Below are 19757 nucleotides of genomic sequence, written 5' to 3'. Positions count from 1 at the left end.
AATTTTCCCCTTACCTTGGTCAGTCTTCGTCTTTGGCACGGGTTGTCTCAGACAACGCTTCGAAGCGGCTGCACGAGACGTCAGTACCAACGTGGTCAGCAAATCGTCCTTGTTGTCCGAACCGATCAGCTTCTTCACCTCGAACGGAACGTTCTGTATCATAATACGACTATCGGCGTCGAGACACTTGACCAGCTTCGCTTTCGAGTTGCTCCTGGTCTCCAGTGTCTTCGTCGTTCCCTCTTCTTTCTTCTGTTTCGGTTCTTTCTTCGGGCTCGATTCCTCGCTCGTCTTCCCTGTACTCACCTTCTTCTCGTCGTTCGCGATCCTCCCGGGGGCACTTTTCCTTTTAAATTTCTCCTTCACGCCTTTCGTTCTCTCCTTGAAAGCGTCAACTTTCGCCACGATGTTCTCCAAGCTCTTCTCCAAGTGTTTCGCGTCGCTCTTCGCCCGTCTGGTCTTACCCAGCTTCTGATCCTTGTCCTCTTCGGACAAATCACTCCCGATGTTCTTCGTCTCGATTTCCTCGCTCTCGATCCCCTTTTTCGACACCTCGTCCGAACTCTTGGGGAACAGATTCTTGCCCCGTAAGATCTTCTCCGAGCTGGAGGCCGGGGTAGCCGGTGATAGGATGGGTAGGTCGTTCGTTGAAGCCTCGATGTATTCCTCAGCGGTGAGTTGAACAGCTGGTTCCAGAGTGGGCATTTTGTCGCTGTCGGACGACAGTCTGGTGGTTCTCTTCGACAGTTGATCACCGTGTCTGCCTCTTGGTACCGTTCTTAGCTTCGACCTGGTGATCGAGGACTCTTGTTCGATACCTTTCCCTTTGAGTGACTGGCGATGGCCAATCGGCGAACGAATTTCGGGCGACTTTTGGGGCGACGTAGCTTTGTTCGGATTTCGAGCAAATTTCCCATCGTGCGTCCTCAGTTGTGACTTGGCCTTGATGGAGGCGTTCAACGATGCTACAGGGTCCACGGGTCGTTTCTTTTTCGGTGTGGTCTGCAAGGACAACTTGCTCTTCGTCGACAGACTGGGGGATTTCGATTCCACGGGACTGATCGTCGATCCTGTCGCCTCTGTCTCCTTGTCGTTACCTTTTGGTTGAAGTTTCACGCTCTTGGGTGTCCTAGGTGTCTCGATAGAGTCCACCTTCACCTCCAGGTTTCTCATTGCTTTGGCTTTGGCCTTCCAGTAACCGGATTTCTTCGGTTGATCCACGTTCCTGATCGCTCCCTCCTTCGGTTTAACGTTTCTCTTCTTGCTCAGTACCCTCGGCCCTCCTCTTTGGATCCTGGTTTTGTTGCCCTTCTCATCGGAATCGTCCTGTTCCGCTCTGGCGTTCTCCAGCTTCTTCTCTTTGGCATCTTTTTCGACATCGAATTTTTCCGAATCGCGTTTCTCGGCGTCGGATCTCGTGTCCTCCGCGTTGTAGTTCTTCACCACGCTCTCGATCACCGCCGATATGTTGTCGATCCGGCATCGGTTCCGTTGGATCGACTTCGCGTTTTTCAGCAGCTTGTTCCTCAGGACAGCTTTGTTCCGTGACATTCGCGACGCGGTGGATATGTCACCGACCATTCGACCCGGTCTCGATCTGGTTTGCACCTGTACAGATAGGTAAAGCCTTCGTGGAGCTGTGCGATCAACGATGCTCGGTGGTTTCGCAGTAGCATCTTCGAACATTAGAAAAGTTTGTTGTTTCGTACGTCCTTTAACGACGTTAACGTTCACGTTTATAGAATGAAAAATTGTAACTTAAGCACGGAACTTCTTAGCAACTTCTACGACTTTAACAAACCTGAAATAATTAAGAGTTACCAAGGTAACATTCTGCAATCCTCAAGAATTCTTAATAGCTACTAATCCTAACTGGTCGTTAACCTTTTTAGGATCAATTGTTATGTGTACGTTCTTTCAACGCGGAGACAACGACGTTAACGTTTATGGAATGAAAAATTGTAACTTAAGCACAGAACTTCTTAACAACTTCTACGACTTTGGCAAACCTGAAATACTTAAGAGTAACCAAAGTAACTAATCCTAACTAGTTGTTAACTCTTTTAGGATTAATTGTTATCTGGAACACTTTCTGTTTCGCGATTCGACCGCGTAGATCCCATTCACCTTTATAAATTTTAAGTAACGTTCGTTTCAGAGACCAATCAACGTGTGTGAACCGTACATAATGGTTCAATATACTATGTGCGACGAGTAAAAATTTCGCAAATTTCTTTCGGTTAAATTTATTTCTTTGCAAGTGAGAAGACACCTCAAGGTCATTAAGCATCGAGCAGATTTTCAAATAAAAAAAGAGCCATCGAGATTACTTAAACCGTTCGAGTTTTACCCAAAAAGTAAATCGACCGGTGACGATTGGGACACTCTTAACTTGCTTCAATGTCACCAGCCACTCGTGTCTTTTTGCTACGTGCAATGAAGTTACTTGCACAACTCGTGACAAGATCACGCACTGTATAATTCATTTTCGGAAAAAAATTGAAAAACTTCTTCCACTCCGGTCTATAAACTTACCCGGAACCGTTTAACAAGCATCTCGAACACCGCATCATTATATTCGTCCCTCTATTATTTATTCACATCCCTCGCTTCGGGGATAATTCCCGCCAATTTCGTAGCATTTCAATCCAATTTCGAGGAAACAATCCCCGACCTGTCCTCCAGGTTGGAAATCCACCTCGATAATCGATCGTTCGTATCCCACGTCTGTGATAGCTATCCCAAGGTCGTATTCGACCAGTTACGCTTGATCAGTCCAAATCAGGACGTTGCTTTTCGATATGAGATTTCCGCAAAAAGCTCGAGGGAGTGTCCAACCGTGAGGGGTGGGGTGGGGGTGGTTGGGGGTGGGATAATCGTGCTAGTTTTCTTGGGGTTGAACCAGGCTAGGGGACTGACGTCGCCCAGAACAGGAAAACCATCTTGTCCGTGTGATTACGCGATATATATCCAGAGTGTGCCTCTGTGTGCACGTGCCGTGGGTTATGTGGTGGTCCGTGTGTGCACGTGCGGACGACCGTGTTGGGTAATCAATACTCCACTTATATCCGTGTCGTCCGAGCGGAGCCGGTCTCCGCGTTATTGCCTTATCATTATCGAGTTTTGTCTTTTTCGTGTCGACCCACGACGGACCAGGATTCGGGTCATCGGCCAACTGCAGTCGCTGTGACTCGAGTGCAGTTTCCTAGCCTGGCTGCCCTCCTCGTTCACCTAATTTCCCAACCAGATACGCGGAACTCTGACCGCGAGCTTCGGGGTCACCTTGTGCATCGCGAGTCAGTTTCTTGGCACTCGGTGTCGCATTTCTGCGATTTCTTATCCCATTTTACGAGCCGTACGAAGATTCTCTCATCACGGGTCAAGGTTGACCATCGACGAGGAAGCGTTCCTCGCCCTACCCTCGAGGGTGACATTCACTCGAATTTTCGTTTTAAAAATTCTTCTCGAACGAAGCGTTCTTCACCCCTTTCTTCGTCCACAAGGGTGAAATTTTTGAATTTTCGTTTCAAAAATTCTTTTCAAACGAAACATTCTTCACCCTTTCTTCGTCCACGAGGGTGAAATTCGCTCGAACTCTCGTTTCGAAAATTCTTTTCGAACGAAGCACTCTCTGTAGACAAGCATCTCTTTCTCTCTTTGTCGATTTAATTGTTCTCCTTTCGTTGATTTAAACGGACGAAATACTTGCTCCGCTTTCTCCACGATCAATGTCGAACTGTTCGAGTCTAATAACGTCCCTCGACGAAGGTCACTCGGTTTTGAATTAAAATCGTACAGGGATGGAGAATGTTCGTTTCGGAGTAATTTTTAACGAGTCGTTGGGTGAGACCGGATGAAAATCCGCGATACATGTGGAGAAATAACAACATTGATGGTAGCATGCGCTAAAAGAAAAAAAAAAAAATTCGCTTCCTGGATATTCTCTTGAAAGTCTAATTTTCACACTCGCTGCCACATTGGAATGGCGTTCTTATAATTATACTGTAAACTTTCTCGGATTCGCTGCTTTGGCGTGGAAAGAGTGGCGCTCGAGGCACGTTTTGCTCATCGTTCGAAAATGTTCTTGTTTTTGGGTATATATTTTGTTAAGTTTCAACAATGCGAGACAATTGGTAATTAATATTTGGCAACGTTTGGTTAAGCACAATGGGGGATCACAGAGTTATAAAACAGATGGAAATGTGGAGTTAGTTCTCGAACAAGTGACAAATGCGAGCAAAGTTGCAGCTTGAACGGTGCAACCGTCGTATAATCCTGCAGATTGTCAGAAACCTAATTAGTATGCATGTTTAGAGTTTCATTTCCTTTTCTAATAATAACCATCTAACGTTGGAATTAGCCCAATGGTGTTTAAAATGTATCGGGTGATTAGATATGCAAATGGGGTAATCTAATTTATTTCACAATTAAGGCAAAGCCTCTTATATGCTGGAATTATTGAGAATACTGTGTCTGCTCCTATTTGAAATTCTTCTATGGTATTTTTTCTATTAATCTATGCTCGTAACGTTTAACATTGTTCTATACCGTTTAAATAGTCGGTGATAACGTTTCGTACTTGGTAGTCTCTGGATGATATCGAGGACAATTCGATATTAAAGTTCGATATCGTGTAGAAAAAAGATCGTACTCCTCGTGGCGGAGGTGGTAAAAGTATTTAAATATTTAAAACTCACATTGCGGAGTCTACCCTGTGTTCTCAGCGCGCTATCCTGCATCACCTTCCTAGTGGCCCTTTTGGGAGGTAAATTTGCCAGCATTTTCTGAATACTTTCACCTGCAAGCAAAATTACATTGTACATTATTAAAGAACAACAATTAAAATGGCATTTAAACCCTATCCAGTACTCGGAAGCGTCGACGAAGAATTTTGCCTAAACAAATACATCACAGAGACGAAATTACTGATTCGTGTTGACTGGAAACGATTCAGGATGCGATCGATCGTTCGAAAGACCTATAAAGGGCACGTTGTAAACCGTAAACGAGGTTCGAAAGGGACAGATTATACGATCGTAATTTTAATTCGTGGGTCGTTTAATTTTTAAACACTTCGTTGAACCGAGTGTATAAATTAGCGTGGCTTGTGCGCAGCGTTTTAACGAGGTACTGTTTCTTCGCAAATTTGTACGCCACGCGCATCGATGTGTTACTGTTAATCCAGATGCGATTAATACAAGTTTCAAGTTATCGTGCTACGGCCGGTCGTCGTAATTATTGCGTGGCAAAGGGAAGTTGTTGGATAAGTGAATCAACTAAATGAAACAAAGTTTTAATTAGCGCAGTAATTAAACGCTTTTCTAACGTAGCTTCCTGCGGCCTCGTGTACGGATATATACACTCGCTTTTTTTTTTTTTATTAAATCCCTTATACGTACAATTGTTCATCGAGCATCGAACCAAAGTTGAAACGAAACGAGAAATCGTGAATTTTCTTTCGGTTGTCCCTCGTGAATTTTGATAAGGGTAGGTTGGAGTAAGGGTCCTCGATACTCGACTGTTCGACGCATTGATAAAATATAATTAAAACTCGAAGTCAAAGGGACAGTGGTACTCGCACTCCGTGGATGCATCGATGCATCGAACGAAAGTACAAGGGCCCGCACAGGCTTTTGTCAAGAACCTCTCGTCTTCTCGTTTTCCTTTGGCTCGATTCGAAATAGGTATCCGTGACTTGTCCTGAGCATTAAATTGTCCCGGCACTTTGTACACTGTTGTCCCAAGAACGAAACAAAAGTGTTCCTTCGTGCGGAACACACGACTATTGAACACGTCGACGGTAACGGTAACAATTCGAACTCGAGAAATCAAAGGACCGGTGCACTCGCGCTTCGTGGTTGCATCGGTGCACCTAAACGAAATAGCAAAAGCCTCGCAGCGCTTTCGCGGAGGACCTCTCTCTCTCTCTCTCTCATATTTTTCTCTCTCTCTCTCTCTCTCTCTTTCTCTCTCGACGTCACGTTTTTTTTTCTCTACCTCAAATCAAAAGTGATTTCTGTGGCCGGTCCTGCATATCAAATTATTCAGATCTATTTCATAGAGCTTTATCTAAAAACAAAAAAGAAAAGGAATAAAGTATCGGGCGCTGGTGAACGTCGTTCAACGAATTTAGTACAACACGATCCGAAGCAAAACAAGGAATGATACTCACGATCGCTGGGTCGAACCCTCGGACCCGTCGGTTGCTTCTCCTTGGGAGTGTTTACCCTGGGTGTCTGCGAGTTCTGTATGTTCCTCTTCATCCCGCGTTGTCTTCGTCTCCTGCTGCGGCTACCAAACGGTCTCCACTTGCATTTCTTCTTCCCGTTACCGAACAGTCCCAGCAGCCACGCCTGGTCACCTCCACACTCCAACATGTGCCTGTGCAGCTCCGGTAACGTGTTGCAGTTCCTGGTACACTTGGTGCAGACCTTCTCCACCAATATGGCGGCTTTCGCTTTCGCGGTAGGCACATCCTTACCAGGCAGAAACAGGTGCTTGTACAGCTCCCGTTGGTCGCCGGAGAACTCGAAGTGCGAGCACCAGACGTTCGGGTGCATTGAGGCCTTGTGATCCTCCATCTCCTTCAAGGTGACCTGCAACGGAACAACCAAAGACCCTTGATTAACCGAAACTTTTGAGAGAAGACGAAAGAAGGTAGCTGCAAAACGAAACGTCGGACTTGTAGCGATAAGAACGATGAATAGAAACTGCGCTGTGGTCGAACAGCTTCGTAAATTATTATTGTACATCTCTATTGAAACTGGTCGGAAGATTGGAAAGGCTACGCGTTACGATTATTTATGCCGTACCGAGTAACCGAGTTTAATTTATTTATGAAACGCTCGGCCGTGTCCTCCAACTTTAAACCAGTATGGCGCAAGAACCGACGCGCTAAGTCCTCTATGAAAGCAGGTAACTAAGTAACTTAACCATTTAGGAACTAAAGAGTAATTCTTTTTAAGCGAAGCTCTGCACTTATGTAGCCGGTAGCTATTGCAGCTGAATGGTGTGCAGGGTGTTTCTGAAACGATGTCATTAAATTTACAGGCCTGTCTCGAACATCGAAGTTACTGGAAAAGTCTCGATAAAAGTTCACTCGTGTTTCTTATTGTTAATAATACTTGTATCGAACAGAAGTGACCCGGTCACGTTATCGATAGGTTTATTGTTACATCGTAAGGTGTTTCATTAATTTTCTTTCGTTGTGTAAACATTCCTGGCTAATTTTAACGTCGATTAATCATTTTACAAATCGTTGCTCAACACGTGAAATATCTTGGTGAATCGAAATAATAACCAATGGAGCTAAACCTTTGCTCCAACGGACAAATTTCAAGAAGTGAATCTATTAATTAGTTTCGTTGGTTGTAACAGGTGACAATACACGTACACACATTTGAATCCAGCCAGTAATATTTAGCAGTGATCAATGGAGATTCGTTTGACAGCAACTAATTGTCAATCAAGATCTGGAGACGTCGTTTCGTTAGTTCGCGATTCGATCGATAATCGCCAATCAAGTGGTTGATTAATTAACACTTAAAGCGTCGTCTATTATGTTGGAAACATTACCGACAACCTCGCAATGTTTACGAGTTCTGCGAAAGTACGAATTTTTACAAAGATTGCAACGTAAAATAATACGCGTGTGTCTAACGAAAATGAAATTCTTGATTCGCTATTAAATTATTCGATTTATATTTTTTCAGTAAATTCAAAACTTTCAAAAACATCATGGTCAATTTTATATTTATAATTTTCACCCTCGCTAGAAAAATCTTTATCGCACGACAAATTATCTGGATGTATTTCCTCGTCGTTTTCTACACTCGTGGCTCGTGAAATTGTAAGAGGAATACATAATAAAGTGAAAATAAATTTCACAATAAAAGTCAATATTTAATTACAAGAAAGAAACATACGTCAAAAGACAGAAACCAAATGAGTATTCAATAATATTAACAGTGTACCCAGGTGCTGTTCGAGATATACATTTCTTTCTGCCCAAACATATAAATACGCAATTAGGCGGGCGTGGTGTTCTACGCCGGTGCATATAATGCATCTTAAAGGGTTTGGCGCTTGAAGTGTTAACTAATCGGTCGTAAATGTCAGTGGCGTCGAAAGGGGTCAACTATCTTAAACGAACCTTTTTTCGCAAACACCTTTGGTCTTGTCATTTGAGATGCACGAAAGTGGCACAATTGTCAACCGACTCTTGCTTCGTGGTTCTTTTTTCAAATAACTTCTTGATGCCTTCTGGTATTTTCAGAAACATCCATCGTTTATATTCTCGAAGAGGTATTTATTATTAACTTGTAATCTCGGGTAAGATGTGTACAGAGAGATAAGAGACTATTGCTGCAAATGTTTGCTAGTTGAATGGAAAGGATCCGTTGAATGAAACTGAACATTCCGGACAATAGTATGCATTTTACGCGTATACCTTTTTGCAAGAAGTTGTCAACTGGTGGTCAAAATAAATGGAAATTATTTCGTGTGCTTGGAAATATGTTCGTGTTTTCCGAATAGACGTATCGAACGCGTTATACTTTTCTGCTGTTCCCTTGTATCTCACAAATGTCAAAGAGCAATTAGTTTCACGATAAAGTATCTAGTTCATATTGGCAGTAATTACTGGAATACATTAGAAGAACAGGATCAGTGTGTCAACATAGATACTTCGTTATGCGTTTCATTGTAAATTTTTTAGAAAGATTGTAATCGAGTTAACAGTTCTAAATAAAACAGCAAATAATTCTTTCTATCTTTGGTTTGTGGCACATAGAGTAGATACGTTCTGAGTAGACATGTTCCGAGTAGATACTTTTGTGACATTTGATACAACAATAACACCTGTGAAAAAGTTCACTGTTCTGTTCCATCATGGATATCGTGTTTCAAACAGAAATTTGTAATTTTCCAAATAAAGTAACGAATATTAGTTCAGACTCTTCACAGCATTCACTTTCGCATACAGAGTTGCAAACAAAATTCTTTAAATAGTTGTCCCACGTACCAATGAACTACGATTAATTAAGACAATCGATTAGTCGAATAACTATCAAGAAACAATGGCATGCAAAGTACTTTCAAGATTTGATTCGAAACAATCCACACGGTCAACAAAAATAACTTCAAGTAAAATAAAGTTGAAGTTATGAAAAGAACTGAATGAAAAGATTCTTCGATCAATGGCCATTTATATTGGTAGATTCGTATCGGTGGAAATAATCAACTGGTTGAACAAACATCTAGAAACATATTCGTTCCAAGAACACTACAGATCTCTTTCCATCTCGAAACCGATCCACCTAGATACCCTTCCAACAACATACGGAACAAAATGACGATAAAATTCTTTAATTTTGTGCCTCGACGTTGAACGACAATCAGCCAAGACGATCCATTGGGCGATCAACCATCCAGAAATAATTCCATTAAAATAACAATCGAAAGTGTGTTCCTGGCCCAAAACCAATTTACCCAATCAACCAAAATAGCTTCTGATCCAATGAAATCGTTTGTTTGACCAATCATCCCGAAATAGTTTCATTCGGACAGTGTCCAGATCCGTTCCAGGCCAATTAAATCCATCCAGGACCGATCCCGTTCGAACTTACGTGTTTGGTAGCGCAGGCGCCGCAAATGTAGACCCGTGGCCTCGACCATTCCCCGCTCAGCTCTGCGTAGACGACTTCCTGTTTCTTCGCCGCCTCGTTGGACGTCTTCTCGTCCCATTTCCGGAGCCTGAGAAAGCTGCCGAACTCCAGCGTGAACTCGGTCGCCTGAGAGTTCTTCGTCTCGTCCACCTCTCGTTCGTTCGACTTGGTGACGTCGCGACGGGTCGCGGTGGTCCTGTCGACCTCGGTGTTGTTGTTCCTCGCCGTCAAGGTCTCCTCGAGGTTCTCAGGATCCTCCGACTTCCGTGCGACGAGGTTCTGCTCGTCCCGCGAGATGTCCGTGGTCCCTGAGGCGGCGAGGATAGGTATCTGATGGAGCCTGTTAAGGGTGATCCGTTCCTTCAACAGTTGTTGCTTCTTTCTAAGCGAAAGCTGCGTCGAGATATCGAACTTGCTGAGATCCTTGATGGAGCAGGTCCATTGCTCCTTGCCGTCGTACTTCCTTGGGAAATTGTACTTCTCGAAGGACACGCGTCGCGGATGGGACCTGTTGCTCTTGCCAGGCTTCTGCGCGTACTCGCTCGAGTTCTCGTACTCTTCGTTGGTGTACTCCTTCGAGTAGACCGGTGTGGCGGCCGTCAACGAGATGTCGATGGGGAATTGGATCTGGCTGACGTTGTGCTCGTAGAAGGACTGCTGTTGCTGCGGTTTCGTATCCACAACTGACGAGGAGCCGGTCGTTGTGGCGATCGTTGCGGAGCTTGTACTCTGCAGCTTGCCGTCCAGATGATGAAGAAGATTCTCGCGGATGTTGCAGCTGACGCTGCTGTAGAAGGAACTGTCGAACTCTGGACTGCCCGGGTTGCTGAAGGTGTCCTTCGCTGGCAGGATCGGTTTCAAGAGGATGGGGGGCTCGGTTCGGTGCTCGTGGTCAGGCTCTTCTTGTCTTCTTTCTTTGGGGCTCGACGACTCTCCCTTGTCGCGAGGACTTTGGTTGCTGGATTCTTTGCACGGCGAGGACTCCTTCATCTTTTCCTGCGGGAAAGAACGGGGTGGTCGTGAGCAACGTGTTTTCAAAGACTGGGGAGCGTGACTTGTTTATTGGGTTCTTCGGAAAGTCATTTCCTTTCTTTCGGTGAAGATGAAACACGATTTTTTTAGAGTGTACAAACGTTTTATTAGATTGTATATTCTCCATTTTGGAAAACGAAATCACTTTCCGAACGACCCAATAGTTCGTGGTGACGATTGACGTTAGCTTTCGACACCTTACTTTCTTCGAGTAATTTGCAGTATTGCATGAAATTAATTTCATGTTAAATATGAATATAGTACGTGATTTATTCCAGTTGGAAATTTCATCATTTGTTTGTGAATTCGAATCGACAAATATGAAATACAGTAAAGAAAAATATGAAATGATATTATTTTCAATAAAAATTTAAATCGTCTGGATAATATATTTTTTTATCACACAACGATCCTAGTAAAACCATCCAACATCGTAGATCAAATTTGGTTCAAATTCTAAAAATAGGAGAGCATGAGTGTACCTATAAATGATCAAGTACTTCGAAATAAAATACATGTACAAGTCTCTGGAGAAGGTTTTTACCTTTTAATAAATGATTTTCATCTTATCCGGTTTCTTTGACGTGAAAAATAATTCGACATGATTTTCGACGTCGTTAACTAATTGAAATATTGTTTCGACAAGGGTCTGAACAAATTAAACGAAGCTCTTCGAAGCTCTATCCAATACAAAGGACGTTCTTCAGGAGGTGTTCTTTCCTCGATTGTTAATTGCAAATTTTGTAATTTCCAATAATATCGAAAAGTAATTTGTAACCTTTCCGTTTTTTTATCGGTCCCATTATACAATACATCGACATTAAATATTAGCGTTTCGATTGTTTTACGTGCACTTGTTTTTCAATTTAAATATTGTTTATTTTTTCATTCGCACATTTCCAAAGGAGACCAGATACCAAATATATAATAAATAGATAAATGTATCGATAATCGGCAAGTTTGCTTCAATGACCGAATAGAGAACTGCTCCTAAAAATTTATTGTTTTATATACAACAACAACAGAGAGAAAATTCGTCTCGTTATAATATGGTGGCTCTGACAAACTTCTCGCTCCTATTCTTTCTTGATCTTCGCTACATGGGGCCTTGCATTATCATGTTGCAAGGTAACACCTTTTCTGTTGACTACTGCTGGCCTCGTTCCCAACAGCTTCTGGTGTAACCTGTCCAATTGTTGGCAGTAGACCTCAGCTGTTACCGTTTCTCCAGGTTTTAGCAATTCAAAGTGAATCACTGCATTGCAGTCCCACCAAGCGCACAAAAGAATGTTTTTTATAGTTAAGTTTGATTTCGATGCTGGCTCTTGATTGGGCGAAAGTTGTTCGCAAGTCCCTATATTGTTTCGTCAGCAACGATTTGCGTACGATATATTGTCGTTACTCGTTAAAAGTCTGTAAACTTATCCAATTTCTTAAAGATGCGTTCGCACTGGTAATGCAATTGGTAATGCAATTGGGCCAATTTTATCTCATAATTGTCGAATGGTATTCTTTAGATCGAATTCCGCTAAACGTTTTAAAAGTCACGTTATCGAACTGTACTAATCTTCTTGGCAGAGTACCAAAAAGAATCACCTTCGACGAATATTCTAAATTAAAATTTTCCTTCAAAGTATCGCTATAGAAAAGTAGATCTTTTCTTTCTGCAGCTGTTGCATTTAATAAACCAATATAAAGCGTGATACGTGTTTCTTGGTAGGTTGAAATCTTAACAATTGACAGCAAATTGAATTCAAAGAACGGTTAAGCACTTACAAATAACAATACTTGGAAAATACTGTTTGCGCAACACCGATAAGAATAAGTCTTGCAAATACTTGATTACTTTTAAGAACGTCTCTAACATTTCAAACGACAATGGTAAGACAGTGTCCTTTCGTTCTAAAAGAAAGTGGAGTGGTGGTTAACGTGTCGATAGTGGGAGAAGATAGGATTTGTATAGTTGTGAAGAAGTTTGTCAGGCCTGTTCTTCAACATAAAGTGTCTCATGGTTCCAAGACAGAGTAGACGTTGCAAGTAGCAGTCCATGTGGTCCTATAACCAACAGACTGGTAGGTACCATACAGGAAAAATTCTATTGGTTTCATACACGCGTTGCAGTATAATAGTACTTTCTTCTCTAATAAGAATTCTTATTTTTATTCGACAGGTGAATATTTTTTTTTTATTTGTTACCCGTTGAATAGAAATTAGAACTCGAATTATAGGAATGCGACGCGTTGCAGTGTAACGAAATATTGGGTTGTTCGAAAAGTAATTTCGTCTTTTCTGGTGAAAATGAAACACGATTTTTTTAGAGTCTATAAACATTTTATTAAATTATATATTCTCCATTTTGGAAAACGAAATCACTTTCCGAGCAACCCGACATTTAGTCGTTCGTACCCAACGAAGGTACCGTTTAATAGAAATTGCAGAGACCAGAAGTAGATCTCTTCGTTTCCAGCAACTCTAAATCTCTGAATCTCACCTGAATCGGCAGGTTGTTTCTCTCAGTGTTTGCCCCATGATTCTCGGTCATGTGCCCTGCGAGAGCTTCCCTGGTGAGGTACCTCGTGGAGCATTGTACGCAAGCGTGATACTTGTCCCCGTGGCTGCCCACCATGTGCTGGAACAGACCCTCTAAACTCTCCGCGCATTTGTCGGAGCAGTACTGGCAGTTCTGGGAGGGTTTCCTCGAGTTCCTTTCCGACCTTCTACCGCCACCTTGCTGATGAACCCTCTCAGTGTGCCGTTGCCTGAGAGATATCGAGAGAAACTTCCTGTCGCAGTAGAGACAGAGATGCCTGACCGTGGGTGACGAAGGTTTGCAAGGGGACTTTGATCCCTGGGAGGACGAGGACGACGAGGATGGGGACGAAGGCGAGTGAGGAACGGTCAGTTCGTTCGATTGGCAATTCTGAAGTACGGAAGCTACTTTGTCCAGGGGTAGACTGCAGTGCAGACTGGTCGTGGATACATCTTGGCATCTAGGATTACGAGCCTCCTCGGTGTTACACGACCTGGCCTCTTCCTTCTCCTGGTTGTTCTCGTCGATCAGCTGATTGATACCGTTCAGAAGATCGTTCAGGAGATCCCTGCAGACGTTCCTCAACTCGACATTCTCGGCGACGAAATCCCGTTCCTCTTTACCAGAATCGGTGTTCCCTTTCTCGTCGGACTGATGATCGCTCAGCCTCTCCATGATGATCGTTCCCAGCGAGCGGTTCTCCTTCTTCTCATCTTCCTGAATTTCGTTTCGCGTCACCTCTTGGACCGACTGATCCACGTATCTCGTTTCTTTGGAAGAACACCTGTTACCTTTCGACGTTTCCCCGTCCCCGGGTTCGGCATCACGAGACTCTTCGTCGCCGTTGGGACCGTCTAACGAGCATTCGCGACTGTTCGCGACCACCGAGCAGCAATCCTCGTCGCGTTGCAGACCGTCGTCCCTGGTGTCCGTGTCCCTGCACTCCAAGGACGATTCCTTGGTGTTCGGGAGTACGTTCAACGTGTTCTCGGTTTTCTCGGTCTGGTCCGAATGGAGGACAGCGGTCTCCGTTCTGCTCTCGTTGGGCTTCGAGGGCTCGAACTTGGCTGCCGGACCCTTGGAGTCCTCGTCTTCCTGATCGTCGGTCAACTTCTCAGGCTCCTTGCCCTTCTCGGCCTCCTTCTTCCTCACCGCGTCCTTGTCGTCGTCCTCCTCGTCCTTGATCACACCGTTCAGCACCGTCATCACGTACTTCTCCAGAGTCTCGAGATTCCTCTCGACGCTGTTCCTGTCATCCTCCTCTTTCCTCGGCGAGTCGGCGCTACGCGAGTCCGGCACCTTTTTACGCAAGTTGTTTATCACGTTGCTCAATCTGCTCCGTTTGTCCTGGGCAGTCTGCGCCGATCTGTACGCGTGGCCGTGTTTCTCCTGTTGTTGCTGACGATCACCGTTCGCGCTCGCTAGATGACTGACACCCAGATCGTCGAGATTGTGCGTGGACGCGACCATTCTGCCGTCGACGTTCGGTGGTGACGACGCTGACGTCGTTGTCGTTGCGGCCGTCGTCGGTGACGCCGTCGTTGTCGGAGAAAAATTCGCGCCGCGGAAAACGTCGACCGTTTCGCTGCTCGTCTTGCTACCAGCCACGTCCGTTGAGGCCGCTTCTGAAAATTGACAAGGACGATCGATCAGTGGTCGATAGATTAATTGTTATTGTTGTTTATCGTACAGAGCTGTTCGTGTGAAAGTTGCTCGTTGTATTGAACTTCGATAGAAAAATTGAAACTATCGATACAAGCATAATTTGAATAATATTGTTATATTTAAACGTTTCGATGGTACTTTGGTCCTCTTCAATGAGAGTGTTTGTCTAATTATTATTTATTATACAGAGCTATTCGTACAAAAGTTGCTCGTTGTATTGAACATCGATTAGAAAAATTGAAACTATCGATATAAGCATAATTTGAACAATATTGTCATATTTAAACGTTTCGATAATAGTTTTGGTTCTCTTCAATGAGAGTGTTGGTCTAAAGTATAAATTATAGATGTCACAATACTTTTTAACGAAGAAATATGGTTTAAGTATGGAATGTAAAAAATTTCACGTGATCTTCATTAATGAGGATAGAAAAAAAAATGTTATTTAACGTAACTTATGTAAAATTTAATTTCTTTTAAGAGTTATTTAAAAAAAAAATTTTTTTTTTTATATATTTACGTATAATAAATATTTATCGGACGAAACCGAGAAACTACGAAAGGTAACCATTACTATTCGTGAATCGATTTTGCTTGTTTAAGCCATCGTAATTTAATCAGATTTTAAAATCAAAGTGTAAAATTTAAATATGAAGTTTCATTAAAATTCATTCCGCTGTTTAGATGCAATTCTATCAACAGAACACATCTGTGCGACATGTAAAGTGTATAATAAACTATCGATTCAAGGATAAAATTGTTATTTAATAAATATACATATTGTTATTTATTATATATATATTTGCATTTTAAGAATACATTCTGATTCATTTAACCTACACGTCCTGCGTACATACTACGAGTCGCATAAAAGTTTTAATACAGACTATAAATCCAAGGATTGATCCACTATTTATTAAATATTCAGCATTGTATTTTGAGAATTGATTCCGATATATGTAATCCTTGTTTTACATACTTTATTTGAAGGACGTATACACAAAATATACGAAAATGCTACATATGTAAAATGATACATATTTGACAAATAATAACGCGTTTATTGGTGATCATAACCTATTACAAAGTTTAAATAACAAATTCAAGCTCATCGAAAAGGAGGAGTGTGTGTATGTGTGTGTGTGTGGTGGGTTGTATTCCCCTCAAACGATCGAAATTAATGCTACCCAGTGTACCATTCGATGAAAAGAGTGAACGTGATGTACAGAGGACGAGCAAGATAAAGTAAGAACGAACGAGTCTCGGATTACCTACGTCCGGTGGTTCAGAACCAGGAGTGATAACGCACGCGGCCAGGATGGGTTTTCCACTAATGAAAATTAAAATTTTTTGTTATACTTTTCGCTACATCTTCATAAAAGTATTACCAGGAAGGACTAGTGAGGTTTACCAGGTGCAAATGAGGCCAAACACGAACGAACTCGTTCAAAGGCATACGTTTATTCCAGTACACTCGCGTTTGTATACGTTGGAGACAAGAGCCAAATACAGTTAACATTTTATCGTTGGATATATTTCGTATATCTGTATAACGACGACTGCTTGCAATTTTAATCGGAGATGGATAAAATTCTCATGTGAATAGATAAATATTTTCGAAAAATGTGTAAAGAGAAATAAACCCCGAAACATTGTGTGCTCGTTAAAAATTACAATTTGAATAATGCAATTAAATTGTATTTCACGTCGAATGCGTAAAAGCTTATCTGAATAATTGTCAATGGAATTTTGATTCGTCGTATATATTATTCGAATCAAATTCTGTCCGTCCTTGGTTTTAACATATTTTTGCGGAATGTAATGCATGTCATTGACTTTTAACATATCTCGTAGCTTCTGTATTCGATATTATTTGCGGAGCGAGATTTAGTTTGGAGCAAAACACAATTGCACAACTGAACAATAAAACCGAAAATACGGAATATGTATTCTGCTACCCGTGGATAAAGTGTTTTGTTCTTTTAAAATAATGATATTCATAAGAGACTGTCGTAAAGTTACAATCAGCATTTTTTTATGAAATTTGTACGAAACAATTCTTAGAAATATATTTGGCACGTACTTTTTTTAATCGGCAAATATCAATATTAAAATAACGAGGTGGTACAAAATTTATTTGGCACGTAAACAGCTTCCAGAAAAATTCATCTATTTAAATAACGATATTAAACATTTATTGTAATACTTTTCATACATTATTTTTGAATGTATTATTTCAATCAATTATATATTACAATACCTATGTATATTACACTCTTGCTTAATCCTTTGCTAGGCTACATATTATTCGTTTCACTCAAAATTATTCAAACACGATTATTTGTTTTTTTTTTTTGCTAAGATGACTCATCAGTTGCATTATCGTCAATTGCGAAACGTAGATAAGGCTGGATGCTCACTTTGTGCCAGCAGTTTCAAGAAATAGTAGAAATAACTCTGCGACAATTTAATGGACAATACCGTAATTAAAAATAATCCAAATAAAGCCAAATAAAGTAATTGGACTCCAATTGGAATCCATTTATTGATAATACTCTCGCGAAGGTATAAAACGTAAAATATAAAAAAATTTCAATTTTCAATCGTGGTGTAATACTGGATTAATTAGTAGGGGAATACTTCGATTGGTTAGCAAAGGATAATTATAAATTATTTTGAAATAATGCAAAATTTTTAAAATTATTAATACCGTACACGTAGAAATTAATCTTTCTAATGCACGAGAATACGTGTAATTAATAACTTCCAAACCAATTAGACAATGGATTTCATAATTAATGACTCTGAACAAGGAAGCCAGGTGATTTACCCGCGTAAATGTCAACCTCTGTGTTCTAACAATGTCGTCGTATTACAGGCTTCAGGTATTACAGAATGATTGTTAGATAGAACCTATTTACACGCAATTTATATTCAACAAATATATTATTTAAAAGCCTATCTAAGAGCATGTTATATTTGGAAGAAGTAGAAGATCAAAAAGGTGTACGTTTTTTATGTAATTTTTTGGATACTTTATATTTACGTTTAGTTCACAGGCAGTTTCGTGTTTTATTTCGTTTTTTGGAGATCGGTGACTCGGGTTTGTAGATACGATAAAATATTGACGAATCGTTTGTCGTTGATGGGTACAAAAGAGAATGAAAAGCACTCATCGGTTTCACAGCACGGTAAACTTATTATTGTAACAACACGAGCCTCCAACGATGCAACAAGAAACGATTGTTTCAAATTTCAATTCTGATCAATAATCAAGATGTTAATTTAGAAATTGTCAATAATATTTTCGACTTGATTACACTTGTTTACTATTTTATTTCAAAAGTCCCCACATTCAGGGTACATTGACTCGTTATTGCACCAAAGATGCAACGATATCTCTGCGAAAGAAATTGTTTATATTAAATCTAAATTCTGACCTACGACAAGGGGATTAATTTAGAAAAATCTTAACAATACTCCTCATTGAATTACAATTATTTACCGTTTTATTTTAACAGTCTCCACGTTTAGGGTACAATGACTCGTTATTGCACCAAAGATGCAACGATATCTCTGCGAAAGAAATTGTCTATTTTGAATCTAAATTCTAATCAACGACAAGGGGGTTAATTTAGAAAAATCTTAACAATACTCTCCACTGAATTACCCTCGTTTACTCTTTTATTTTTGCTTTCCTTTGCAATCGAATCTAATCGTTCGTTTATTTTAGACTGCATCGTTACCCACAAAATGCAACGTTCAAAATTGATAGTTCGTCGGCTCGTAGATACACGTACGGTAAAATAATCGAATTCACGACCGAATATGTAACAGAACTAAAATACCTACGCTGCGCATCCAGCAAATGGGATATGCAGCCTACGCAAACAAATGTGAAAAAAACAGGCCGGGTTATATAAGCACTGGGGAGATCAATAATTCCCTGGTTGCCTGTAGCAGACGTAAACATCGACGGACCACCGAAGAAAATCGTACAAGGCTCTGCTATATTTTTTTTTCTCATTCGTTCGTTCGGAACAATCACCATTTTACCCGACTTCTTTAACATTCATCCATTTCGAACACACTCGTCGAGCGAACTGTTAAGGGACAACGCCACCTAACGAAACGTGGAACAGCTTCGCGATTTTCTTTTTCTTTTTTTTTATCATAATTTTACACCCTCGATCGAAACGAATCATTTACAAGGAACAAAGCATACAATCAGGTTGAAAATGGAATATTTTATGTGTACAATAGAAGCGAGCAAACAAAATGGCGATGATCTCATCCGCAGCGTTCGCGGTACCCTGGCGTCCTTGATTCCGGCTCCAGTACTGTTTGACGTACGAAATTCTTTTAATTCGAAAGATTGCAGAAATTATGGTATTTAAAAGAAAACAGGCCCTCCTCGCTAAACATTTATTGCGAAAGAGGACGAGGAATCGTATTATCGAACCGCGCGCAACGCGATTGAGGATATTGGTACCAAATTTTGAGAAAAAGAAAACGTTTATTTTAGATTCAGACTTTACGGACGTTGAAGTAGCGTTTTTTTTTTTTTTTTTAAATAATTTTGTTCGCCTTTTAGCAGTTCTAGCTTCCTTTGTAGATTCTCGAGCTCTGCGTGTGAACATTTGCAATACACACTATCGGTACAGGCTTCTTATTGTCGTATCAACTTTTTTAACGGAACGCCTATATTATTTTTCAAAGTCCGAAACAATCGTTTCGTGAAACAAATTTTTCGATTCTTTTCACCTTTACGACGAAAAGCTCGAAATTTGAGAAAACTACGCGACAGTTATCCTTCGATCGCATGAATATTGGTACTTTTTCACGGTATTGTTGCAACGTGCATC

General features: G+C 41.2%; 1 protein-coding gene across 6 annotated transcripts in view; it reads right to left on the bottom strand.

Moving 5' to 3' along the window:
• Positions 1 to 19757, bottom strand: part of LOC143153434 (uncharacterized) — a 120383-nt gene that overhangs the window by 16544 nt on the left and 84082 nt on the right. For 3 of the 6 annotated variants that reach the window (XM_076324607.1, XM_076324609.1, XM_076324608.1), the window contains 5 exons: positions 13189 to 14852; positions 9627 to 10661; positions 6173 to 6596; positions 4698 to 4798; positions 15 to 1608 (listed from right to left, as the gene is read on the bottom strand). In XM_076324607.1, the coding sequence (XP_076180722.1) occupies positions 15 to 1608; positions 4698 to 4798; positions 6173 to 6596; positions 9627 to 10661; positions 13189 to 14852 (4818 nt within the window). The remainder of the gene's footprint in view (positions 1 to 14; positions 1609 to 4697; positions 4799 to 6172; positions 6597 to 9626; positions 10662 to 13188; positions 14853 to 19757) is intronic. The other 3 variants (XM_076324610.1, XM_076324611.1, XM_076324612.1) reach the window with 3 other exon arrangements.

This window comes from Ptiloglossa arizonensis, chromosome 12 (assembly GCF_051014685.1).
Source record: "Ptiloglossa arizonensis isolate GNS036 chromosome 12, iyPtiAriz1_principal, whole genome shotgun sequence".
NCBI classification, from domain to species: domain Eukaryota; kingdom Metazoa; phylum Arthropoda; class Insecta; order Hymenoptera; family Colletidae; genus Ptiloglossa; species Ptiloglossa arizonensis.
This window is presented reverse-complemented; position numbering and strand designations above follow the sequence as displayed.